Source organism: Aythya fuligula, chromosome 1 (genome assembly GCF_009819795.1).
Source record: "Aythya fuligula isolate bAytFul2 chromosome 1, bAytFul2.pri, whole genome shotgun sequence".
Classification (NCBI taxonomy): Eukaryota; Metazoa; Chordata; class Aves; order Anseriformes; family Anatidae; genus Aythya; species Aythya fuligula.
Window position 1 is genome coordinate 93,222,161 of NC_045559.1, and position 21,069 is coordinate 93,243,229.

The 21,069-nt window shown below is 40.2% G+C and overlaps 1 protein-coding gene across 2 annotated transcripts in view; it reads left to right on the forward strand.

Annotated features, from left to right (window-relative positions):
* Window positions 1–21,069, forward strand: part of NECTIN3 (nectin cell adhesion molecule 3) — a 59,520-nt gene that overhangs the window by 30 nt on the left and 38,421 nt on the right. For both annotated transcript variants that reach the window (XM_032183207.1, XM_032183199.1), the window contains 2 exons: window positions 1,022–1,135; window positions 20,242–20,580. In XM_032183207.1, coding sequence (XP_032039098.1) covers window positions 1,123–1,135; window positions 20,242–20,580 — 352 coding nt within the window. In that variant the 5' untranslated portion in view covers window positions 1,022–1,122. Of the gene's footprint in view, window positions 1–1,021; window positions 1,136–20,241; window positions 20,581–21,069 lie in introns of those variants that run through there.

A 21,069-nucleotide genomic window follows, 5' to 3' on the forward strand; every position in this document is an offset into this window, starting at 1 on the left:
TAAGTCGCTAAGAGTTCAGGTACTGAAAAGTAATAAGCTTCCGGACTCGCCTCCTTAATCACTTCTGTGTTCTTCTGTTCAATATTTTTTGTACCTTTGAAGCCTTCTCAAGTACTACATGGAAGTAAAAGCCATTTAAATACTGCAATACATAAAAATAAATGGCATGGCTTTGCCTCTGCCACATGAAACCCAGTCAAGTGTAGTTTGTCTAGAGCTGAGTGGAGTATTAGAATTACTTGCAGCAGTGGATGGTTCTCGCTGCTTATTTTTGTTCTTCCTATATCAGATTTTCTTGTGAGTTTCAGGAGACCATTTTCCTCTTCTCAACGAGTCTGTTACTAAAAATGACAGTTTTTAAGCTTGTCCTCAGTATCTTCCTGTAGTTAGTTTGAACTGACAGGATATTTTCCTTGAGTGACTGTTCTATATGTCTAGTGTGCTAGTGGTATGTATCACTGTAATGCAGTAGCAAGCACAGAATTTAATGTTATCCAAGTTGCAGTCTCTGCCCAAGAAAGGTACTGAAAAGCTAGTCAAGCAGGTTTCCATGTCTGAAGTGCATAATAAAAGAGTGGAGGTAATGAGCTGAACTAGCTTGATGAGCTCCTTGCTTTCTGACCTGTTGTCTTCCTTAGTCTTCAGTCAGAGGATTACAAACTAGAGTTTGGCTGAAGTTCTTAATCTTGTTCTGTATGGGCCATCTTTGTCCACTTCTTTTGCTGCATTAATTGGAATACCATGTTGCATGTGATTAAGCTGGAAAATAATTATTGCTGAGACAAGCATGCTTCTGAACATGCTATTGGATGAATGGCTGCTGGAGGTCGAACTGGGAAAAACCGAGGTTATTTTTCTAAGTAACCAGCTTTGCTTGATTTCTCTGCAGTGTACTTCATCTGGTGGAACAGTATTTGCCTTGATCAAGTCTAAGTTAAATAGCAGCAAATGCAAGGAACTTCTTCATGGTAACAGATGAACTGACTTTGGACTTCTGTTAATCTTTTTCTTTTTTTTTCAGTTACTTAAATGAGATTTCCTCACATTGCCCTACAATTTCTCCTACCTTCCTGTTGGCCTTTGCAACAATAAAAAAACCATGCTTTATCAACTCTGCTACAAATGATTACTGGAGGTCAGTGAGGCCAGAAAAGACCTGGGAAGCCTAATTCTGTGTCTGTATGTGCTTCTGATGGTTGATGTTTGTTTGTACTGTAAAAACTGACCAAACAGCCCTTCTCCAGCAGTGTCACTTCTGTGCTTTAAACACTTTAGTGCACTTGTGACTTCCTAAGGTAGACTTCCTTGAAACAGGAACAATGTCGTTATGCCTTCATTAAGGTACTGTAGCATTTATCTCTACAGCTGAAGAAAACAAACATGGGAATTGAATGGTTGTAAACATACCATTAATCACTTCTTACAAGATGGGAGTACACGCAGTTGCAGTGCGTTGTTGGTAGCTGAGGTAGCATAGAAGAGCCTGCTTCTGGTAGATAGGAAGTGCTATACACCAATTGGTTCCAGATACCCTGTACAGGAAGGAGCGTACTAAGTTTAGGTGGCATTCTGCATAGATGCATTTTGGCATTTGGTGGTATCAGAGATAGCTCAAGCTTCTGGACATAGCTTATGTGTTTAAGACAACTTCAGTTCAACAGCTGTAAAACAGGCTTTTGACTATAGTGAAATGTCTTGATGATTGAAGCTGACAAGTCAATGGTTTCGCATAAACATCTAATAGTGTACATTAGCTCCTGACAAATGTGAATGTACTCAAGTGTGGAAGAAATTTCATGTAAGCTTCTTATAAGATCATATAAGAATACTGCTGAGAGTATTCACTTTTAAAGAGGTGAAAACTGTGGGACTCAATGGAAATATTAACAGAAGTTCCCTTGGTTGATGAAGTTTGAGAGCTAGTCTACTGCTGTATTTCCTGAGACTTGGGAGGCACACTTCAGGTGTGTTAAAGTGATGTGTCTGCAAATATGTGAGTAATGTAAAGTGAGTAAACACAGTTCTGTTGTCTCCACAATTTGAGGCTGGTATGAAAAGAGATCATGAATCGATTTCTGTGAGTTCATAGGATGTGGCTATGGGCAAAGGAACAACAGTATTACCTTAGTATGAGAGTACTAAGGCTTCAATAATTTTTGAACAAGATTGCTGAGAAAGTCCTTGTAACCAGACTGAGTTACAATTTAAGTAAGTGGACTAAAGTGAGTAAAAAAAAAAAAAAAAAGCTGTGTGTGCAGCTGGCCTTAGAAGGATTGTATCAGCTATCCCATGTCCAGCTGGAGGCTTGTTACTGGTATGTTTCGTCAGGGATATGTACTAGGACAGTCTGTCTTAACCAACCATCCATGCAAATCAGTAAGAAACTTCCATTAAGTTTGTGGATGATAACGTATTGGGAGGGGTAATGGGTATTATGGAGGCTAGGGCTAATTGAGTCAGAGGTTTGCAGGTGTGAACCTCAGGAAATTCAACAAAGGCAAAACTTAAATCTTTCTGGGGCAGAATGACCCCATGCAGCAGCAGCATGGATGTGGTGTGAACTGGAGAAAAAAAGCTTTACAGGAGAGAAGCTGGAGTCCTTATTGGGTCAGCAGCACACCTTTGGGGGGTGAAGGCGTAGCCACACAGTTCTGGGGAATCCAAATTCCTGGCTACAGTGGCTTAGAGGGTAAGAGAAAACCAAGGCTAGATCTCCTTAGAAGTCCGCAGAGGAAGGGGAAGAGGAACAGACACAAGCTACGTGAAGGGAAATTCCAGTAATGTGTTAATGCTCTTTCCTACAAGGCAGATTGAGCACTGAAACATGCTGTAGAGTTTTTGTCCTTGAAGGTATTCAGAACTAGATGATGGTATGACCCTAAGCCACGTAATCTGAATTCAAAGTTGGTCCTGCTTTAGGTTGGGGTTGTATACCCTACAGAAGTCCCAGTCGAAATAAGCCTTAGCTTTTGCACATGAGTAGGCAGCAACTAGAATAACTAGTAGTTGCTTGCTGTGGAAGAAGTGTAGAACTACTTACACATTTCAAGCTTAAACAAAAGTGAAGTGTTTGTGGAGTCTGAAACAAGGTTGTCCTATAAAGTGGCTTGATTTATAGATTAAGAATGATTAAAAGCTTAAATGAAAATTGGTTCTCATTGTTAACCCCAACAGTATGTAATAACTTAGGAAGAATTTCTGCTAGTTCAGTACGTAGCCAGTGAGACCAGTCTGTTACAGCACACAGCTGAGAGTAATGCTGGTAGTGTGACAAATATGGCAAATAGATTTTGGCAGTAAATATAGAAGCTATTATAAAGCTTTCTTGTGCTTGGCTATCAGTAACAGACTTATGGTCCTGATGTAGATCACTGACAAAAAAAAAAAAAGGGTTAACTTGGTGGAATGATTGGTAATGCTGCCCTCCAGTGCAGTGTCAGCAATGCAGGAAGCAGCACACATCCCTGTAACTTTGTAATGTAATAGAAAATTAATCGGATCTTGCAATGGACAGCTGAGCTTTAGTCATTGTATTTCATGACTTTGCTGCTGACGAAATGTGGTCACTTCATATTGCATGGTATGGCTGAAGTTGTGAATTACTGACAGCATTCCAGATGTACAAGTATAAGGAAATGCAAAGCTTATGCTTAGCCACCTTCCTGGACTTGTGACTTCGTTGATATCTGTAGTGCAAATTACAACATAACTTCTCCTGTAAACCTCAGTTCCTAGAGTAGGTGTTACATGCCTAATATCTGAGGAAGGACAACACCGTGTATAGAAAGGGAAGGACTGGAGGAGTAGCCTCCTGCTTGAGGGAACTGGAGCTTTCCTGGGGAATGAGAGTTTCATCCCTTCACTTAGAAAAGCATTACACACCAGTGTTCCTCAGAAGTTTTTTCTTTTTTCTTTTTTTTTTTTCTTTAGCAGTTCTGTAATCCCTGTGGGAGGTATACTTGTGGGGACAGGGAATGCTGAATGCTTAAAGCTGTTGCAGTATGCTTATAAGGACAGTTTCTTCCTTAAAAATCAGTTTCACAAAAAAAAAAATGGTTGGGTGCTTAACTTAAAAATTCACGTCTGTACAAATTCTTCTGGTACTTCATGCTAAAGCTTTCTGTAAGGACTGTTCACTCCATCAACACCAAATGCTGCTGGCGGTCTCCAAGTGTTCTGTCTCCATTAGTACTGGCTAGGCCTGTCAGCGTAGCGGGAACTTGACTGACCTTCACAGAAATGTCAACTGAAAGGTGTTGTGACAGCTTTTTTTCATGTTTAAGGAAGCTTATTAACTTACTGGCTGCTAGCTGAGGTTTGTCCTGATGGAGTTGTAACTGAAACTGTGGTCTTAGCAGTTTTAATCATCAGATGGAAGACATGAAAATTGCTTAGTGGTTTCATTGTGTGTTTGCACTTTGTTCTGTGCATCTTAATAGTCTCCTGTTGTGTGTAAAAGACTTCATGTCATTGGAAAGAAAAGGGAGGTAATAGTTAACAGAGTTTACGCTGGGTCTTTGAGGCACCCCATCTGCTGACCTGATGTGAAGTCTTTAGAGGTTTCTACTTTGGATCCAGGTTTTAGTGGGGAGAATAACTTTGATTTAAATGAGTAATCTTTGTAGATAAGCTTGCACCCACCAAGAATGGTAACCCTAAGCATTTTCAAGAGTGACTAAAGAACTCGGGGGCAAGGGTGAAGGATGGAAGTGCGGAGACAACAAACCAGTTGGCTTTCTGAATGAAGGAAAAAGATTTGGGTTAACAGTGAATGTATCTAGCAGGTCAGCACCTGGCTGCATGGCTGGTGCTGCAGATTGGGCTTTGACTCGTCTGACCACTGTTCTCCTTGAGAAACAAGGACTGCTGAGGCAGAGATTAGGTCTATTTGAGAGATTAAAGTGGGAGTTTGTTTTCCAATGCATTTGTTAACGTCTGAGGAGGGCTTCAAGCATGTTGGAATACTCACACGCTTCTATGTAAGCCAAAGTGAAAACATGAGGAATGATGAACAAGCATACAAAGGGGACTTAATGGGAGATGCTTTTGACTCCTGTTGACAAGGCAGCACAAAAGGGAATCCTATCTGTACTGCCCATGTGCAAGTGCATCCAGCATGGCAAATGAACAGCCTGAATTGCACATCTGTGCTGAGGTAGTATTGTAGTGTCACACAAACCATCCAGGGGATGCTTGGGATATGTTCAAGTCAATTTTTTGTCGGAGGTGACCATGGACTGACTAAGCAAGAGCCTGTACTTACATTCACAAAGAGCAGGTTGTAACAGTCGATGGCAGCCTTGACTTAAGTGATTTTGAGTCCTGGGTTTGAAATCCTGAGAGGACTAAATAGCCTTGATAGTCGTAATTGTGGACTGTGGAAGAGATAATTTCACCTTACACAGTAATCTGCTTGTCATGTTCTCATGGGGAAACTGCTCCAGTGAGCAAATGATCTGAGAACAGCTGACTGTCTTCAAGGGGGAAAAAAACCTGCAAACTACAAGAAATGGCTGCTGCGATGTGTTGGAAATCCATGCTGATTGTCTGTCAGACCTGTTGGAAAAATGGAGAACTCATGGCTGAGGCTCAGCAAAATAAGCCAAGTCTGTGGAAGGTTGAAGCAGGAGAACCATGAAGGAAGTATCTGAGAGCGCAGGTACAGAGCAGCAGAGCTCAAGCTTGGTGCAGCTGGAATGACTAAAGGATGCTAAAGGCTGACAGGAGGGCTTCTATTACTATATTGGCAACAAAAGAAAAATTAAAGGGTATGTGTGCATGCTCGTCAGTGGGGTTGGGGACCTTGTAAGGAGGGATATGGGGAAAACAGCAAGATGTACAATACATTTTGTTTTGGTTTTCACCGGTGAGTCCTGCCCTCTGGCCTCCTAGTTCCCGAACTATACTAGTAGAGCCATTGACATGTAGCATTACGCACTGTAGAGGAAGATAATGTTGAAGAGTATTTAAGTCATTGCATGTATTTGAGACCATGGGCTGACAAGTCCGCTTCTGAGGGTGCAGAGTGAGTTGGCTTATGTCACTGCTGTTGCCTTTGAAAACTGTTCATGAGTTGAGGTTCCTGGCAAGTGGAAAAAGCAATACCACGTCCATCTTGAGGTAAGGAGGACTCACGAAACTATGGTCTGATCAGTCTTGCCTCAGTCTTTGGAAAGATTGTAGACCAAATCAACCTCCAGGCCTGTTTAGGCGTGTGATGGCCAAGGAGGTGGTTGGAAGTGGCTTGAAGGGTGGTATTCAGTTAAGCTGTGTCCAACTGGTGGCTTAATTGGTATTGGGGCGAATTTAATTTCCTGTATTTAAAGACAGGCTGGTGTTTACTGCAAGTTTGTGGGAGATGCCAACCCAGGGTACCATTAACAGTAGGAGGCAGGAGTGCTACTTCGATGGACCTCAGTATGCTGGAGAAACAGGCTGGCTGCAGCCTCACGGAGCTCAGCAATGGCAAGTGCCAAGTCCCACATCTGGACTGGAAAAACCATATGCAATAGCATGGGCTGTGGTCCAGTGCTCTCAAAGGTAGCCTAGCAGGCACAGATGTAGAGTCCTGGGGAACAATAAATACAGCATGTGTCAGCAATTTGCCCCCACGGCAAAGCAAGACAGCCATGTCTTGGGCTGTTGAGCGTGACTGCAGGTCAAGGGAAGTGATCCTTTGCCTCTGGCACTGGAGCACAGTGCTTAGCTGAGGACTTGCGAGTACAGGGAAGTTGCTGAGGTACCAGAGTGAGCCCTGCGGCAGGCCACGGTGCTCACTGGCTGGAGCAAGAGTGTATGAGGAGAAACTGACGGAGCTGGGCTTCCTCTTCCTGGAAGAGGGGAGGGAGTCCTGCTGCCTGCAGCTGCCTGAGGGAATGTGCCAAGAAAACGGAGCCAGGAGTTCCTCAGAGGTGCAGCACAAGGAATTTATAAGGAATATAAAGCTGGAGTGTGGGAAACTCCAGGTCAATGTAAGGAGGGAAAAAATGCTTCTGAGGGATCTCAGATACCGGAGAGGGTTCCCAAATTGGCTGAGGACTTTAATTCTATGTCAACATGAAATACTTGACTGGATGAGGCTCCATGCACAAAGATATAACCAGACCAACTTTGAGCAGAGCTAGGTGGCTTGGTCTGACAGGTTAAATCTGCAATGGGTGTAGAACACACTCATGCAATTTATACTCAGAAATAGACAGTAGTTTTCTCTGTTTATCTAGTAGGATGTGTGTTGCAGTTACCCTTGCAATTACTATAGCAGTGTTATAACTGTGGAGCAGGACAGTGTTGTTTTAGCTTACAGTGAAAGGCAGCAACTTGCAACAATAGAATCTTAGTGATGATTTTGCATTTTGTTTTCAGTTCTGGCTGCAGTTGCCTTGCGGTTCTGTGTAGGTAATGACAAGTTTATTATATGGTAGTGCTGAGACAACAGCTATGTAACTTGAAAGGGACGTTGTTGGACTTAAGTGTGCATGCTGAAATAACAAGCCCTGTTCTAGCAAGTTAGTGGCTAAGTTAGGTAGGTTACACTGCTAATTCACTGATCATGTCCTGATTTTGCAGTGACGGAGGAGTGGTAGGCTGTAACTTCTCAGATGTGACTTATTGCCAAACCCCTTTACTCTTCACATTTAAAAAATAGTTGGCAGGTATTGTAATAACATGAAGTATCTTTTAAGGAAGAGATGTTTGAACTCCGAAAGTCTCAGAGGAAGTGTGGGGAGGGTATTTATCTAACCAAACCTTCAGTTAGTAGTTACTGTGGCCTTGCTAAGCCTTGTCCTGTGAAGAATTCATACAGTGAAAGCTACAGTGCTGGGCCATGCTGGCGAAGACTAGAATGTTGTGTTTGGTGTTTTTCTGGAATATGAAACCTTGTTCAACATGCTATCAGCAACAACAAGTTACATATGAATAAAGGTAGGTTACCTTAAGAAACAGTGGTAGATAATTAAAGCAATCTGACTAGTGTAGACGGATGTTTGATGTACACAAGGCCTTCTTTGTGGAGGACAGGAGTAACTTAGATTCCTTATGTCCTCTGAACTGTTCGTGTACTTGGAGACAAAATCTGGAATACATGATGGATGCTTCCTTGAAGTGATGGCTTTGTGTTATCACTGAAAGAGCATATGGGGCAAGACACCCTCTGCAGTTGAGGAGGGGGGAACTTAGCATGTTATGTGCTTACATATAAATAGGTTGTCTGCCCATCCTTCAGGTACTGTATTCAGTTTTGCTTCCTTGATCTTAAAAAAAAAAAAAAAAAAGCCTCAGGTTGAATAAATCAGAGGAGGGCAACAAGGATCAAAGGTATGGAAGGGGGCTTGTATATGTTGCAGGCAAAGAATCCTTAGTTGAGGAAAAGATTCCTTAGCAGGAAGGAGAGGAAGGGATATGATGGCATCAGTGAAATCATAATCATGAGCTATGTCTAAAATGTGTGCGCACTACAATGTGTCAACTAGTAGAGTGCAAAAAGCAGGGCTACCTCAAAGCTAAAAGGGGTCAAGCTACAAGCACAGATTTTGTTTTTTCTCTTTTTTGTGAACTGATGGCAAGGATGTTGGTACGCCTTGTCAGAGGATGCTGTGGTTGCAAAAAGCTGGTGATACCAATGAGAGATGGACTGTTACTGAGAAAACAGTGGTGAGTTAAATTGACAGGTCAGGTTAGGGTTGCGCCACCTGAAAGTATTAGGAGTAAATGATTGTCCTGACATCTTGCTGTTTGCTATGCTTCCACACTAATCTCATCTTGTTGATTATTTCCCTTGTGGGAGCACAAATGCAGTTTCCCTAGTATGACAACTTAAGCTATTAGGTTACCAGGTCATGAGGAGTGCAGGGGAAAAAAATCTCAGTATGGAACTACCTTCTTCATCAAAGGTCTTTCTGTTACAGCATCTTACTCAATTTTTGAAAGTTGAGGCTACAGAGATGGTCTTGGTGACTTAATGCTTCATATCTACAGGCATACTCAGTAGTAGAAGGGTTCTTACTTGGTAGTAGTTGGCAGTATGTGTAAATCAGGACCTTCACTGGGGTGTTGTCTCTGAGAACAAAGATGACTGCTTCCAGTCCTTCCTTGTGGATCATATTTAAGGGCTTGGAACATGCTTTGTTGGCTTTCAAACCTAGATTCCCTAGGTGGCTACTATGTGAAGTACAGTGTTGTGGTTGAAAAACTCCAAATGAGACCTTACTGATGTTAGCTAGAAAAGAGTTTCTCTTTGTTGGTGTAGTCTAGGCTGGGACTTTGAATTATTGAAATATAATCACCATCTACTTAAACTTCATTTGACTTGGAGAACCTTCTTTGTTCTCTAACCAGTTGAGTAACATCCTGTGTCTGTTACTGGTACATGTTCATACTGACTATTGTTCTAATTTGGTCCCATTACAACTTGAAGTTTTCCTTTGCTTTTCAGGCTGACTGGGAGAGACTTACGTCTAACTTCTTTTTCTGTCTCTAATGCAGTTAGCAGCCCAACAAAGATGCAGAACAGAAGCACAGCGCTCCTTTTGACCTCCTGCTGTATCTGTTAGCTAGCTGTTTCTGTTAACTATTCAAACTCGATGCCACATAGGAGGACGTCAGTGTTTTCTTCCGGCTCAGTGTGTCAGGACTACTTATGTTGTCTTTCAAAAGAATTTGAAGATCATTTGGAACTTTATAACAAACCTTCCCATCAAAAAGTTTGAGTGGTAACTTGAGCAACTGCCTGTTGATCTCCCTAGTTTTTCTTTAAGTATATTAATGCCTATTCATTTGGTATTTGGGGATAAATACATTCAAAGAGGAATAGGAAGCATTTCGTGCTTCTGGGTGGAAGAGGTATATATATCTATAGTGAGCTTGTATACTACCAGTAGGATTGGAAGAAGTAGGGCTGAAGGTATGTTCTCCTCTAGTCCTGCTTTTGAGCCTCACCCAATTCCTGGGAAAAGAGCACCTTGCTGTCTTGCTTGCTCTTCGTTAAAGGGGATGGGATTGAGAGGTTTGTCTGTTTAAACTGATGTTTGGAATGTTTGTTGCAGAACATCTTCCAGCTGCCTTATAGATCACTTCACTCATTAGTTCAACATGTCTTGTAAACATCTGAACGCATGGTATTGGGGTAAACGTAAGTACTTTAATTTGCAGTGCGTTAACATGTGTAGAAGATTATAATTCAAGAGCATGTAAAACACAGTGATGCTAGCATGGTTTAAGTTGAAATTCCAGAGGAAGTTTTCAAGTTGCTAAGGCTTCATAAACATTCTCTGTGAGTAGTTAGATTTAAAGCTTTAACCTTATAAAACTGGCTTTCTGAGATTGTCCTTGACAACTCAATTTGAATCATGAGCCTAACCTTTTTTTTTATTTTATTTTTTCCTTTTGTGTCTTAGATTGTATTTAATTTTCTACTGCCTATTGCTGAAGGTCTTCAGAGAATGGTAAGAAGCAGAGTATGCGGGGCACAGTGCTTGCCATACATAGAGGTGGTGTTACCTTGTGCTTCAGCTCTAGTTTCATGTTGAGAAAACAGCACTGGGAAATAAGAATAATGGCTCAGATATACGGACCTCTGAAGTATTAGTGTAGGAGTTGGGATCAAGCTATGTTAATGGTGAACTCCGAATTGAATATTTTTTTTACATGTATGTTACACTGGAATAAGAGAGCACTTGTTAATGCTTCTCCTTGCCTTCCATGATCAAAGTTTGCATTTACTGGACAGAAGGGTTACATTTGCTTTTGTAAATATAATAGCTGCATCTATGTTGGAATTAAGACTGGAGCTTGGTTTTGGTCCAGTTGTACATGGAACAAGTGAACGTTCAGAAGTTAATAGCGATCTTTCGAGGAGAAGAACGTGTGAGCAACCACAGTGGGGCTAATATATCAGTGCTGTGGGAGAAATCTAGGAACATGGCATGGCACAATTGTTTTAATGTTCCTGGTTTTCTTCTGGAATCTGGTCAAGACCCCTTGATACAAAGGCTTGGGTCCTTGGAATGCTAGTACATTTTTTTTTTTTTTTTGGGGGGGGGATAAGAGACTGATAGCTAGCTGGTATCATACGAGGAGGGGCTAATAGGGCTGGGCCTGTGTACCTTAGAGAACAGAAGACTGAAAAGACATGAATGTGTATAAATACCTGAAGGGAGGGTGCCAAGATGATGGGGCCAGACAGTTTTTTAATGGTGCCCAGTGGCAAGATAAGAGGCAATGGGCACAAACAGCAACACAGGAAGTTGCAGCTTAATATGAGGGAACACTGCTTCACTGTGAAGGTGATAGAGCACTGAAACAGGTTGCTCAGAGAGGCTGTGGAGCCTCCTTCTCCGGAGAGGTTCAACCCCTGCCTGGATGCGATGCTGTACAATGTGTTACAGGTGACACTGCTTGGCCAGGGAGATGGACTACATCTCCAGAGATGCCATTCTACCTCAACCAGTCTGTGATTCTGTTACTGTGTAATGCAGAAAAAGGCCAACAGGATTTCTTTTGCTTTAGCTGAGGTCTGTTGAATTGCTATTCCTAATTTTCAAGACGGTCTTCTGATCAGCTTTTCCATGCTGGTGATACTGTTGAAATAAAAACTGAACAAGGTTTTAAGAATTGCTCTTCAAATATACAAGTATAATACTTAGTTTCCTTGCTTTCTTTCCTTTACATTAAAAAAGGAAATGTTTTAGGTAAAAGGGGAAGTTGAGTTAATAAACCTAAGGGTTATAGAAGGTAACACTCCCTATTTCTGTTCCTCATTGCCTACCTCCCCCAAAAAATTTGATTGCCAAACTAGCATTTTGCTTGAGCTGGGGATTGTGACCAGGCAGGTGATCACGGAAGAGGAATATGCTATGATACTTGCTCTCTGATTTAAGTGCAGTTTTCTCCTAAGGACTTGGCTAATGATTACAATTGGAAGCTGATGTTGAAGCATTTTGAGGTACGTGAGTCTGTTCTGTTCCGTGGTTGTGATCTTTTCTTGAGACAGTAATTTGATTGTTCTCTCAGTTGCTGAAGACGCACACTGAGTGCTTCCTAGTAATTTAAGAATATATTTTTATAAAGCCTCAAGTGGTGGTTTGAGGGTTGCTTTCTGTTGTGTCCTTAAGTGATTTCAATCTCTAGCTAAACAAATCTGAAAATACCACCAGACTGGGTGGCTGTGCTGTTTCTGTCTCTGTTGCATTGCCACTTGTAACTGACTAACAGGGGAGAACCCAACTCTGAAGGATAAGTCAGGAAGAAATCAAGTGATGATTTTGTAGGGTGAGCTCTCAAAGGTACCTGATAAGCACTGATGCAGTAGGGGGAAGGGCTAGAAGAATACTTATCCTGATGCCAGCTGAAAGTAGTCTGAGGTAATGATGTTTAGCCTGACCTTAAAACTCTGCTGTGGGAAGCTGTGCTGACATAGCAACTTGTTGCTACCAAAATGGGATGTGCTTGTTCTGCCCAGCTCTTGATTGGAGCTCTTCTCATTAGCACTGGAGCAGGATACACCCAGAAGCTGAGTAACTTGCTGATGTGGGGAAAAAATTGTTTATTTTTTTCCTACTCATGTGCTGTTTGGCTCTATCTTCTTGTAGAAACAGTTGACAGCTAGTACAAAATGAGTGGCTAGGAAGTGGCCATGTGGTCCCTTTTCTTTACTAGTTAGTGGTGGACTGGTAAGTAGGCCACAGTTCGATACTTGATAACAAAAATGGATTGCTGTTGTAATTAGAAATGTATGACCATTCCATAAAGAAAGATTTCTAAATCTTTTGTTTATTACAGTGAATAACCAAGTTGGTCATGTGGAGACTAAACTCTGTTTTCATAGCATGAGTGCTTTGCTTCAATGAGGAGGTCACTGTTTTTGTGACCCTATCTCTTTTTAACTAATGAGAATTTTGATTAAGAATTACCAGCAAGCCGCTTCTGTTATCATGGCAACATTTGATAGTCCTGAGTTCTGTTTCTAAAAAAAAAACAAAACAAAACAAAACAAAAAAAACCCACACAACAGAAAGCAAGTCTTTGGGATTTTTCTCTGATTTCATCTTTTGAAGTGCTCTCTGACGAGTGAAATGATAATGCTAAGTGCCTTGCTGTTTCAAATCAGGTTCTTGGAGCAGTCTAAAACTGGCGAGTTAAAGAGCCCAATGTAAATGTTATTTTAAAAATAAAACATTCATTGTTTAAACCAAGGTGAAACTTGAGTCTTCACCTCAAAATAAACAAATGCAACTAGCTTGGACTGAGATGTATTTGCAATACCAGGCCTTGAAATTTGATCTCAGTTTCAACTGTGGTAGTGCAGAAGAAGATTGGAAGGATGAAGAGATAGGGTTTATTTGAAGAAAGAGGTGTGTCAACTCAAAGGGCCAAAAAACGTGTTCCCCTAGAAGGTATTTCAACTGAGTTACTAGAACAAGCTGCTCATCCTTTCCATCCCTGCATCCACAACGGAGTGAAGTCCCTAGCTCTGTGATGCTCTTTTATTTTGAGACATCTTGGAGCAAGTGTGGAGCCAAGAGTACTAAATGAATGCTTTTTTTTTTTTAAGTTGTCTATGCTCGTAGAATTGGAAATAGAGAGGGACTGCATCAATTGGAGAAACTGTTGGTGTCTACATGCAACTAACATAGCTGTCTATGAAACAGGCTGAGAGGTGTTGTAGCTGACTGGTACAGACAAGAAGTTCTAAAACATCTGTCCAAACTGGAGGATAATAGTTAAGTTCAAAGATTTAAAGATAATGGGATTCGGTATGACTTCGCAGTGTGTTAACTCAGTAATTATTGTAACTCACCAGTAGAAGATGACTGGTAGTGTCAACTACCTTTAGGTAACTTGTAAGCGAGCAAACAGAAAAGATGGATCTGCAACAGCTTTGACTTAATTATTATTCATTATAGTCTTTGAGCAAAATAAGCTCTTGAATAGAAATATTTGTGTCAAAGTAAGTAGTCCTCATGACTCCTGGTTCCTTTAATAGAGAGCTCTGAGTATCAGCTTAGTCATTAACTTAATAGTTTGAACAGTTAGTTCAGCAACCACAAGTACTTAAATAATAGCAACTAGCTGAAGGCTAAAACCAGAGACTTGTGCAAATGGAAGATGCTGTTTCCACTAGGCTTTAGGAGGGACAGAGTAAGCACAGAGATGTGAATGTTACAGGATGGAGTGAAGAGCTATTTAAGTGATTTTTGTTAAGAAGTCTTCTCTGGGTGTAGAAGGAACTGAAACAGAGCAGATAAATCAATTTTGAAAGGCTTTAAGTCATGGCTTACGGTACGTTTACCTGGGTTATTTGGAAAAGCAGCCTACTCATATTTAATGAACTCTATAGTTTAAGCATAACATTTTAAACATGAGAATCTTTCAGATGTCTTCAATAAACTGCTTTCATTATTTGTGCTTTGTTTTAATTCCTTCAGGAAACATTTAAGGGGAACAATAAGAGCCCCTGAGAGTTTGAAGTGCTCTCCTAAGCAATAATGTGTGTAAAACAGTCCTCCTTAGAATGACTTAAAATTGAGAAACAGGTGACTTCAATGGGAGTCAGAAGTGTGAAGAAATCCTTGAGGCAGCAACAAGCCTGAGCTCTTTTAGTGAACACAAGTTCCTTGTTAGTATGCAGTAGAACTGAACTAAAATCTCATGACTTCACTACCTTAGGTTAATCAAACTGTAGTAATTCGACTTAGTATGTGTGTTCAGCTAAGTAGAGCTAAATGTAAAAAAAAAAAAAAAAAAAAAAAAATATATAGCCTTGGATCAGAACATGAGCTCAAGAGATCTTTCAAGGTACAACTTAATTCAATAAAACAGATTTTGTTGTATAAAGTGTTCAATTTCTGGTAGCATTCAGGCTAATGACCTGAATGGTACTAGCATAGAGGTGGCATTACAACCAGAACTTCTTGCAAAAGCAAGAACTGTAATTGAAGGTGGTTTTGCCTTCAGACACCAAATGGAAATAGGAACCAACTGCAGGAGCTTCAGAAACGGCTTCTCTAGACTAAAGCCACATAGTGAAAATAATGCGAGCTTCTCTGGTTTGGGGATAGGGAGGAAGTAGTGGGAAGGTGAGTACTGTTGGCAGGAGGGTGTAGACATACCATCATTCATAAAGACCCCAACAAGTAGAGATGAAGAGGACCAGAACTTTAAGTTACTGAATAACAAGGACAGAATCTATTATTTCATGTTTCTATCCACTACTAATTGTCAGTACTAAGCATTAAACATATGTCTACCATATCATGAATGGATCATTACTGCTTTATGGAACCAAGTAGGAAATGAAGAAAGGTGTTTGATGTATGGACTTGCAGTTAAGTCATTCACTGTCACTGCCTTCGGAGAAGTTCTGCGTGATACAATGTAATGTTTGCAAACATGAGTGCTTTCTAAAAGCTACTGTAAGAATTTTAATCTTGGCAAGTAGATGATAAGTGTACCGTTGTTTGATGAAACTATCTGTGGTAGAAGTATAGAATTGCCTGTACATAACATCCTCCCCACGAAGTAACTTAAGTCTTGCTTTCCTACGTGAGTTATTTAGGTTGGAGCAACAAATTTTTATGCAGTCATAGCTTGTCTGTCTTGCTCTGCTCTGACCTAGGACTTGAAGCCTAACGAGATCATTAAATACTTTTATCATTTCCAGTAATAGGTAGGTTCAAAACATTCAGTGCAACTATGCTTTGTTCATGCAGTACTAGTTCCTAGATATGTTCCTAAAATCATGCAAAATAAAGTTTTTAGATTGCTGGTTTGCAACAAACCACATTTTATAAAGGAAGAGAACCTTTTGGCCAGCTCAGGATTCCCTGTTGTGAAAACATGTTGTGTGGCCAAAATGGTCTTAACTGTTGGTATTTGATTTTAAGATGTGTGGTTGCTTATTCTCATTTCAACTGTATCTGCAGTGATAGAACAAGAACACTGTGGTGTTTGTTAATGTTTGTGGAAATACGCAGGAAAGACTCAGTATTAGATGACTCTTGAGCATAATGTTAAAGAGAATCTGGAAAAACAAAATCTCAGGTGTCTCATGTAAAATCTCTCTTAATGGAAACATTGAAAATGACCAGACAGTTGTGAGCAAACTGAACAAAATTGCCTTTGCTTTAGTTGACAAAATGACTTTCAGAGGTCCTATCAAGCCAAAATTATTCTGTAAAGAATAACAATGCTCAGCAACAACTGAAAGATCTATGAACTTTATTTTTGTCTTAAATCCAGAATAGAGCATCATATCAGCAACTTGGAAGAAAATTATCCCAGCCCAAACCAGGACAACTTGTTTTCCATGATTGCCTTATACTATTATTTTGATCTTTTAAAGTTCTACCTAGTATATGCTGTCTGCATGTGTGCTTACTTTGGATTGGTTTGAGATGAATTATGGTTTAAGCTTCATGCCAATGCTGAAAAAGTTGTAAAAAATACAAAGAATGAGTGAGTAACCTTCCAATAAGGTTAATAGCAGCTGTATAATGGAAGATATATCTGCAGCAAGCAGTTTGCGTTTTTGGAAGAGCTCCTGAGAAGGCTGTTGTGTACACTGACAGAATCATGAAATTCTCTGGTTGCTACTCAAAGGCTGTTTGAAAGGATACTTAAGGATAGTACTGCTTCTGAAGTTATATTCACCATGTAGTTAACAAACTTCTATCTGCTTTGACAAAACAAAGCTTCACAAATTCCCCCAAATTTATAGCTGTGTAGATAGGAAAAACAGCTCTGAGTTGCAAAGGTGAGGTGCACAGGTAATTCCGGAGTGGTGAGGAGAAAGTACTGAACTGATCGAATGTCAGGAAAGAATAGCTTATATTTACTGGAGTCTGTGCCTTCCATTTTTAATGTCTGTATAATAATCTGTATACTTAGGAGTAATGTATACAAGCATTTGGAACTGCGATGTTTCTTGTTTTGTATGATAGTAAAGAAAAGTAGTGCAGATGTTTGCTCCTAGACTTGATATAAGTTAATGGTCGCAGTTGACAAGTGCTTTTTTAAACATTGCTGCTTCTAATTGTGCTAGATGCTGGCATCTTCTTCAGAAACTTTTTTTCCCACTGCATATTTAGCTGCACTCCTTTTAATATTTAGAGAAGCAACTTGTTTTACCTGATTTCTCACAAGCCTTGCTGTGTACTTGAGGGAGGCTCTTCAGAGTCTGTATTAAACACAGCCAATACCATTCACTTACCCAAAAATTACTATGGATCATTCTGCTAATCCTTTGCTAACAGATAAATTTTCTTTGTGCATCCCTTGCCTCTTTCATTTCCTTACATGCAAAGGATGTGTAATTGCAAGTTAAATGCCTAACATAGGTGAGCGGATCTTGTCTTCTGATACATTCAAATTCCAAAGAAAAGACACATTTGTAAAACTTGGTTGAATGTTCTGTTAGCTCTATTTCCTGTATTGTCAAAGGTAAATGAAAAACAAAATGTAGCTGGTGAATGTTACATAGCTGCAAGCAGGTGTATTTGATGCCTCTTTGCTCCAGCTTGTACATCTTTAAAAGTAGCAGTGAAGTTGGACTGCTGAAAATATCCATGCAGTCCATGTAAGAAATAACACAATGGTCTCAAAGCACAAATGAGCTGTTAAATGTATTCCGTAGTGAAAAAGATCAGATTTCTCACAACTGAAGAAAACAGGAATAATTGTTAGTTCAGTAATTTTTTTTCAATGTGCTTCCGTCATCTTTATGTAGCTAATGCCTGTAACTATTGCAATTGGACTCTTAAAAAGCTAAGATGTAATTTAAAAGGAAACAAATTACTTGGTGTGCTGCAAAGCAGAATGATTTCCGTATTCAGTTTGTCTTCCCAGAAATCCAAGCTGCTGTTGTGTCAGATGGCAGGGCTTTTCTGTACTTAGTAGTAGCTGGTTGCACTTAATACAGCAGATCTTTCGATGTTTGGTGCAGATGGAGACTTTGTATAGGCCTGACATTCTGAATTGGTGCTTCCAGACCAAAAATCACTTTGTGGAGTCCATGACATCATAGAATACATACATTGTGAACACTGTGAAACACGCAACATGGTATAATTGGAGATGTGTCACAGAAATAAAACTTGTGAGCCTTATTTATATGTGAAGTAGAAAACAATAGTTAGCTTTTCCAAGGAACACCCAAACTTGTCCTTAAATGTAAACGGCAGTGGCAAGTGGAGACCCAAGTTTGGGCAGAACTCAGCCTGCTTTAATCAAGTGTTTAGACAGCTGCCTTGTTTTGAGTGTCTGTCTCAATGTGTACTAGTTGCAGAAGTGTGAAGAGGCTAGCAAGTGTTCTTTGATTACACCTGTTGAGTTTTTTTTTATTTTCCTGGCCTTTTTCCCCTTAACAGCCCCTACTGGCCTGTCAGCTGTCTTTGTATGAAGTTCTCCTTAGTTGGATTTACTTGTGGTACTTTGTATTTTCATAGTACTGCTGTTAGTCAGGAGTTCTGTACAGATGGAATCTCCTATTTGAATCTTTAAATTACTTCACAGAAACTGATTTTGACAGAATTTTAGGTTGGAAGAGACCTCAAGATCATCCAGTCCAACCTCTGACCTAACCCTAACAGTCCCCACTAAACCATATCCCTAAGCTCTACATATAAACGTCTTTTGAAGACTTCCAGGGATGGTGACGCCACCACTTCCCTGGGCAGCCTGTTCCAATGCCTCACAACCCTTTCAGTGAAGAAGTTCTTCCTAACATCTAACCTAAAACTCCCCTGGCTCAACTTAAGCCCATTCCCCCTCGTCCTGTCACCAGGCACGTGGGAGAACAAACCAACCCCCACCTCTCTACAGCCTCCCTTGAGGTACCTATAGAGAGCGATAAGGTCGCCCCTGAGCCTCCTCTTCTCCAGGCTGAACAAGCCCAGCTCCCTCAGCCGCTCCTCGTAGGACTTGTTCTCCAGGCCCCCTCACCAGCTTCGTCGCCCTTCTCTGTACAAAAAGTCACTTGTTCATGTGACTTCTTTGACTTAGTTATGGATTGAGCACTGAATAATCAATTGATGGGAAATTCAGAGCTTTCAACAAGGGATTCATGTAAAGTTGTATACAGAATTTCTCCTGAAAATATTTTTTTCCTCTTGAGACTTTGTGACCAATAATATGGTTCATGTCTCCAGTTGAATGACCTCTTCATATATGTGAAAGCTGTGCTACTAAAAATTTGGACCCATGTTTTGTTCCCATGTGACTTCTTTAAGTAACAGCTCAAGTACCAGTTCGACAACTGAAGAGAAAATTAGAGCAGTTGAAATAGTACCTTGAAAACTTAAGCACAGTAAAAATACACAGCATGGATTAAGACCTTGATTTTTTTTTTTCATTGTGTTAGTTTAATGGGAGAATGAATGATTTAAGTTTCTGGAACATATGTTTGGCAGAAGAAGTTGGGGACTTGTGGTTTAATGAACAGGTACAAACTGCTTTGTCTAGTGGGTTTCCTGCCTTGAAAGGAGGTAGTGCAAAATGCTGACCTCAGAATAAGACTTCTACTGTGGGAAATATTTTAGGTCTTGAATAGAAGTAAATTGAATCTTAAGTGAATGGTAAGCATCCCTACTGTTGTGTTTTTACTGTCTTAATACAGAGGAAAGACGTAGTATGAAGGGAGCGCTATAGTTCAGCGGGAAGTTTATGTGATGGTGTGTCTTCACTGGAAACTAGAGTATTCAAGCTAAATTTGTCTTCTTAGGTTGATGGTGAATGTTGGAGATGAAGTAGTGTAAGGGGCAGCTTTTTACCTGTAGACACTTAAAAAGCAAATTAATTTATGAGTGGTAGAAGGTTTAACTTACATATTTTGCACTAAATGGTCTCTTAGGAGTCTTCTGAAGTTCAGAAATAATTGCAGTTACCTGTTTTTTTAACCTGTTGCTCTGGATCTAGATGTCATCTCATACCTAGTTGACTTGATAAAAGATGGATACACCAGTTACATGATCATCAGGTTGTCATGGTAGGACGTTACACAGTGATGCTAGTGTTCTCTGAAGAATTATAGATCTACATCTAGTTTGTCTGCTACTTAAATACTTAAAGCATGTCTTTTGTAAGAGCAATACGTGTTTGTATTTTGCTGTGAAATAGCTAGAATATGGTTCCTCAGTAGAAGTAGGACTTCTCTTTGTAGAAGGCAAGCTGACTAATAAAGGAGGCTTAATATGAAGTCTTGGAGGTGTAACATTTTTGTATACAAACTAATGATTGCTTTGTTTTTAGGTACCTTAGCTGGACCAATTGTTGATCCACATGTGACAGCAGTTTGGGGGAAGAAGGTTGCACTGAAATGCATAATTGATGTAAATGAAACAATAACACAAGTTTCGTGGGAGAAGATGCACGGTAAAAATTCAGAGACTATTGCTGTTCATCACCCTGAATACGGAATTTCTATTCAAGGAAAATACCAAGGAAGAGTGTCATTTAAAAACTACTCGCTCACCGATGCAACAATCGTCCTGAAAAATGTAAGCTTTTCTGATGCAGGAGAATATATTTGCAAAGCAGTTACATTCCCACTTGGAAATGCACAGTCATCGATAACTGTAACAGTACTAGGTAAGTAATCTTCATGAAAGGAAATGGAATTAATAGCATTAACTTGGTAGCAAGACTCTGCAGGCTTGGATGTTGCGTTGCCAGGAGGTTAAAGAAGAAAATGCAAGAATATACTTGCTACTCATTCAGAACAGGTATCTTGATATTAACAGCTTCATTGAGAAGGCTTCTTTAGAGCCTTGCTTTTTTAGAACTTACTCTTTGATTGTCCTAATGCTTTTTAGGAAAAAATTCTTTTTAGACATCTCGTATAGGTCTTCAGAACTTAAACCTGGCCGTGCTGATGCTAGGGACATGCTGTGAAGGTGTTGAAGGCAGTGTTAACCACTGCTTGGCCTACATTCCCTTGCGACTTCGCTGCTAATATGGTAAGCTAATGTAGTTGCTTGGGGTTGGTGATGTAAACTGTTACCTATGCAGTATAAAAGCAGAGCTGTCTAAACTGCTGTTGTACTGTTGGAAGAGAGGTAATTTAAACCCTTGTCTAGA